This window comes from Temnothorax longispinosus, chromosome 3, assembly GCF_030848805.1.
Source record: "Temnothorax longispinosus isolate EJ_2023e chromosome 3, Tlon_JGU_v1, whole genome shotgun sequence".
In the NCBI taxonomy this organism is placed as follows: Eukaryota; Metazoa; Arthropoda; class Insecta; order Hymenoptera; family Formicidae; genus Temnothorax; species Temnothorax longispinosus.
The window spans coordinates 17,948,956-17,954,955 of NC_092360.1; the positions used below are offsets into that span (position 1 = coordinate 17,948,956).

A 6,000-nucleotide genomic window follows, 5' to 3' on the forward strand; every position below is an offset into this window, starting at 1 on the left:
AAAGCCCTGATGTACTCTCGGCCCAGTGGACCCAACTGATCTTGCAACGTTTGTAGAAATGTTTCTCGTCCCTTCGACGTTTCCAACTGCTTTTGTACGGATGTCGCAATCGAGTTGTCTGTGGTTTCAAAAACATTCGCGCTTGTGAGGAATTCGGGAATTGTATCTTGCACGGTTCTCGCCGTCGTAGACGGTGTGGAGGTTATCGGTAATACTTTCGATCGTTTCGATTAATTAGATTTATGCGGTGTTGATGAGAGATCCAACCAGGAGTTTGATAGCTTTCTCTTTTTCGACGTCGCATCCTCCCAATCCTCCTTATCCTCCTCCTCCTCCTCCTTCTCCTCCTTCTTGCTCTACTGAAAGGGTAACGTTTCGATCCCCACGTAAGCGTCGCTCTCCGTCGGCTCCTCTTTCTTCACCGAGATCGAGTTGTCTGCGATCTTTTGCAACGGTCCGATAAGAGGCTTAAAGTGTACGTCCAACTCAATGTCCTTCACGATCTTACCGGTCTTCAAAGCGCGAAGTTTCTTACGAATCGAATCACTCGTTTTCGCAATCTCCTTCACAATCTTCTCGCGCTCGCGAATATTCTCGCTCCTGTCGATCGTGGCCATCGCGGGAAAAAGCAGACTGTTAATCTCACGTTTTAACTCGACGAGGTATCGACATCGACTGACCGCTTTTGCGGTATCGCGAACACGTTAAATTCTTTTCTGTATCGGCCGTTCGAAAGCGCGCTGTCCTTGTCTATCACTACGAACTCGTACTTGCGTTGCCAACAATCGTGGCACAACGCACAAAATTCATCGTACGACATGTCGGTATTTACGTGATCGTTGTACACGTGTTTTAGATTGGTACCATCTTGTTTGAACAGGATCAGTAGGTTCGCTTTGTCACGTATCAGATGTTTAGGTATTCTCGCGTACGTTTGACAGAGATTAGAACCAGTCGACGCTCGAGTGCCTACCCATTGAGAAGTACTCTCTCACAGCATCTTGCTTATCGCATGCCACATCATCGAAGACGAAGATTGAGTTTGGACGCGCATCGCTCGGCGGAATAACGTTACTGTTGTTGGAAAACGTAAAGTAGCCAATCTCTTCTATCGACGTTAATACATTCTCCAAGTATCGATATTTCGGTTGCTGCAACGATTTCGAGTACACGTACACGTTCTCGAAACGTACACCGTGCGGACTTTCCAGCAAGCTTATCAGAACGTTGGTTTTACCGCAATTCGAGGGGCCGCAAATGATCGCGCGTATAGTAGTCGGTAGCATCGCACCGTGCCTACGCTTCTCCGCGTTGCTCCCCATCGACCGTAACCTGTCGTCGCAATTCGTCACGCGAATCGTCAACGGTTGTCGCACAAATCTCATTTTTTTCAGGCTGTCGACTGGAGTTTCCAGCCGAACGCCTATTTATAGGTGCGCGGAACCGCGAATCGCTCAGTAGCAAAGATGTTCGTCCTGCTGTCGAGACCTTCCGATATCCGCGATTTGAGTGTCGAACAGCTACAATTTGTGCCGAAATCTGTTCTGCTGCGAATGTGCGGTGATCACGTCCACTACGTGTGGGACAAGCTTCCGGAACATATAAAAACAGATTCAGAGGTTCAGACATATTGTCGCTGTTACGAGCATTACAATCAACCGTGGCAGCAAACGCACATCGACGGTCCCGCGCCATTGATAAAGGATTGTGGCGAATGCCAACGAAAATAGGCAAAGGCTTATTAAATCGCGCGATTACTGCACTTTTGATCGAATTGCATATCCCCGGCTATCAGTTTTGTGGTCCGGGCACTCATTAAAAAAAACGATTAGCAAGAGGTGATCAAGGTATTAATCCATTGGACACAGCGTGTCGCGAACACGACATAGCTTATTCTCACAGCAGCGATCTCACCGAGAGACACGCGGCGGACAAGATACTCGCCGAGAGAGCGCTAGGACGCGTCGTCGCGAAAGACTCTACTCTCTCCGAGAAAGCTGCAGCTACAGCCGTCTGGGCGGCCATGAAGGCCATGAAGCTCGGAATGGGTTTGAAAATAAAGGCGAAGGCGCTTACGAAGATGGAGACAAAGATGAAGAAGAGAGCGGATTCGAAAAAACGGATAATTCCGGCAGCGAAACGCGGTGGTATCTTGCCCATTCTACCGTTGTTGGGAGTTCTCGGTTCGTTGGTCGGTGGAGCGGCGGGAGTCGCGAAGGCTGTGAATGATAACAAAGTCGCGCGGCGTCAGTTGGAAGAACTGAAACGTCACAGTCGCGCCATGGAAAGTCACGGACTTTATCTCGCTCCGTACAAACGCGGACAGGGAGTCTCGAGAAAAAAAAACGTCGAAGAGAAATCCCTAAAAATCGCCAAGGGTGTAACTACCAACGTAAAACTGCAACAACTTGCAAAGCGTATGCACATTCCATATTTTAGAGGTATTTTTATGCGTACTACCTTACCGATGGATGGAGTGCGTCGAAACGAGAGCATCGTGAATTTGAATAACGCTGAGGGATCGGGTACTCACTGGGTGGCATACGCGAAGAGGGGAGATCGAGCCATATATTTTGACAGTTATGGCAATCTTCGGCCGCCGAGAGAATTGGTGCTGTATCTAAAGAACAACGTGACGCAAATCGAGTACAATCGAACACCTTATCAACGATACGATCAGAGCAATTGTGGACAACTGTGTCTGCGCTTTCTACAGATGATTGACGATCAATTTAAAGACTGGCGTTGCATTGTTTGAACTCAGTATTCGTTCAAACATGTCACTGACATTTACTCTCACCGGCAAGAGTAGCATCCTCGCGGTAAGCTACTTTCCCACCGTGGATTTGAGCGACGGCGATTATGAGCTCAATCTGACAGATTTTGAAACCTATTACACGATACCGAATGTAAATTCTTCGAACAATAAATTCTACTTTGACGATAAGGAGATTACCGTTCCCGAAGGGTCATATGAACTGCGTGATATACACACGTATTTGAAACAATCAATTTTACAATTGGACCAATCCAATAATATTGCGAGAAAGAAACATGTCGGCGAAAATGAAGAATATGTGTTGATTATTCGAGCCAACAACAATACGATGAAGAGCGAGATCAAATGTGCTTATCGGGTAAATTTCACCAAACCGAACAACATTGGATCGCTGTTGGGATTTTCAGCGAATCGCGTGCTGGAGCCGCGACAATGGTACGAATCGGACGTACCGATAAATATCATCAGTGTAAACATCATTCGCATAGAGTGTAACGTGACCGCGGGCGCATACCAGCAACGATAAGTACGTGCACACGATACACGAGTTTTCGCCGACTGTGCCACCGGGATATAAGATATCGGAAACGCCGGCGCAGATCATTTACCTTCCGATCATCGTAAGGAGCATTACTGATCTAACAATTCGTGTCGTGGATCAGGACGGCCGATTGATTGATTTTTGTGGAGAAGAGATCACCGTTAGACTGCATGTGCAAAGACGACGACTGTGGTAAACCGTGAGATGCTCATACTGAACGAAGTGGAGAAGGTACAACAGACGAATAACAAAATTAGAGAGACAATCCGATCGCCAAAGAAGAAACTCACTGCGTCGAACGTTGAATTTTTGAAATCATTGGGTTTCGTCGTACGAAATGGCTAATATCTTAAACATTGAAGGTGAACCGATCTTTGACGATAGCGTCGTCAAAATTGAAACTCACACGTACAATCCGTACGCCAATACAACGTTTGGACACAACGATGAGATAAGAATACCCATACAACAGCAAGATTTAAACACGTTGCGGTGTGAAAGCTTTCTCTACGTCGAAGGACGATTGGTAATAAAAAGAAGGAATGACTAGTCTCAGGCAACGCTTGCAAATAATTGTGCAGCGTTCATGTTTGTTGAGATTCGATATGAGCTCAACGGTGTGGAGATTGATCGCAACAGAAACGTTGGAATAACCAGTACCATCAAGAACTACGTATCGCTATCGTATAATGATTCTCAACTCATGCGGAATGCTGGCTGGGACGTTACATCGAGTATACCGGAAGTATATTTCAACTTTTGCGTACCGCTCAAGTTGTTGCTGGGCTTTTGCGAGAATTACAAACGCGTCATTGTTAATGCTCGTCACGAATTAATTTTGATACGTGCGCGTAGCGACAACAATTGCATTGTAGGAGATCCGGCGACGGAGCCGGAAATCGAACTGTTTAAAGTACAGTGGCGAATGCCTCACGTTACGTTAAACGAGGTTAATAAACTATCCTTGTTATGGGCCTACGGGGAGCGGGCGATATCTTAGTGTCAGTTTTCGTTCGTGGGATCTGTACGAGTATCCCTTCTTGCAGAGCACGACCAAGCATTCGTGGGCTGTCAAGACTGCGACTCAGTTAGAAAAGCCGCGATACGTTATTTTTGCGCTGCAAACCGGCCTCAAGAATATCATGTCTCAAAATGTTAGCGTATTCGATGACTGTAATTTGACAATGTCAAACTTTATCTAAACTCCGAATTTTATCCGTACGATGACTTGAAACTAGATTTTACTAAAAATCGATACGGCCTTCTTTTTGATATGTACGCGCGTTTTCGTAAAACTTATTACGGATACGATTCCAGTGATACGCTTTGCAGCTTGTATACATTCCTGATGGAAGGACCTTTTGTTGTCATCGATTGCTCGCGACAAAACGAGTCTGTCAAGAGCGCCACCGTGGATGTGCGAATAGAATTTGACTGTAAAGAAAATGTACCTGCAAATACTACCGCCTATTGTCTCATCTTGCATGATCGCGTAATCGAATACTGCCCGCTGTCTAATGTAGTGCGCAAACTCATGTAAATCGTCATGTTGACAAATAATCCGATATAAGAGCGACATACGTATGTAGCGCGATATGGTACAGTACGGATCATTCCTTCGTTGCATCATCATCGTGCCAATGTTTGTCGATCTGCAAGGATTCATCGTTGGGATGAAATTTGTCGTAAAAGAGGCAGCGGTGCTGAGAAACGGGACCGTTCTGGAGTATTACATATTTACGTGCCCCATGCCATGGAGTCTTCTCACAAAATCTGACAAGTCATGTGCTTCCTGGCTGATTGCAAATCACCATGGATTGCCATGGGATGAGGAAAACGTGCCATACGGTATGGTAAAACGCCTAATTACATCAGCCGTGCTTGGTACAGAAGAGGATGACGAGATACCGACTCTCGTGTACGTCAAGGGATGCCAGAAACAGGAATGGCAGGTGAATCTACTTGAGAATTATGCGACAGAAAAGCTGATCATCGAGACTTTGGATGCGGATTACGAAGATGTCAAATCTTTAAATAATCTAGATGTTACTAACACTATGCGATGTGGAAAACATGTTAAGAATTGCGCATTACAAAATGTATTAAAATTATTTAACTGGTGGTCGCGACGCCAAAAGAATTGGGATCTTTTAAAAAAATAAATTATATATAATTTTACAATGCTTTATTTTCTTTTCCCCATTCCCATTAGTTGTTAGTGGTTTCCCTCTCCTAATTTCCCCCACCACATCATAATTTTTAAGGTAGGGTGTTGTCGTGTATAATTGGTTCATTTTTCACTTCATAGTCATTGGTATGATTTTTTATAACTTCTACGTAAGCAGCGCTGACATTGGTGCTTGAAAATGTTGAAGGAAGGAGAATTATCCCTTTCCTTATAATTTTTTATCTGTTCAATTTTTCTAAAACGTTGCAAACGGAGTTAACGTTTTAACTAGTGTTACGAAGTCAAAATCAATCGAGTCTCATCGTTTGAAGCGACAACTTCAACAGTGAAAACAGTATACCTCTTACGGAGAAATAAGAACAATGGCTGGTCGCAGTGAAGACGTAAATAATTCTGAAAAGTCGATGTTTACTCGCGATATTCCCGATAAGGGACTTCGCGGTTTTGAGGGAAGCAGCACAAGTATGAATTATTACGTACCGTATCCTCGTA

The 6,000-nt window shown here is 44.9% G+C and overlaps 1 protein-coding gene across 1 annotated transcript; it reads left to right on the plus strand.

The window, feature by feature from the left end:
* The first annotated feature begins 3,657 nt into the window (after positions 1–3,657).
* LOC139810108 (uncharacterized) lies at positions 3,658–4,860 on the plus strand. The gene is made up of 4 exons (XM_071773429.1): positions 3,658–3,814; positions 3,902–4,269; positions 4,367–4,506; positions 4,653–4,860. The coding sequence occupies exons 1-4, from the start codon at positions 3,658–3,660 to the stop codon at positions 4,858–4,860; spliced, it is 873 nt and encodes a 290-aa protein (XP_071629530.1).
* The last annotated feature ends 1,140 nt before the right edge of the window (positions 4,861–6,000 follow it).

What these genes read in the sequence shown, in the direction of transcription:
- LOC139810108 (XM_071773429.1), top strand. Translation starts at nt 3,658, where the DNA reads ATGGCTAATATCTTAAACATTGAAGGTGAACCGATCTTTGACGATAGC. An exon ending in AGATTTAAACACGTTGCGGT is followed by an intron (nt 3,815 to 3,901) that starts GTGAAAGCTTTC and finishes ATAATTGTGCAG; the next exon opens with CGTTCATGTTTGTTGAGATT. An exon ending in CTCACGTTACGTTAAACGAG is followed by an intron (nt 4,270 to 4,366) that starts GTTAATAAACTA and finishes CCCTTCTTGCAG; the next exon opens with AGCACGACCAAGCATTCGTG.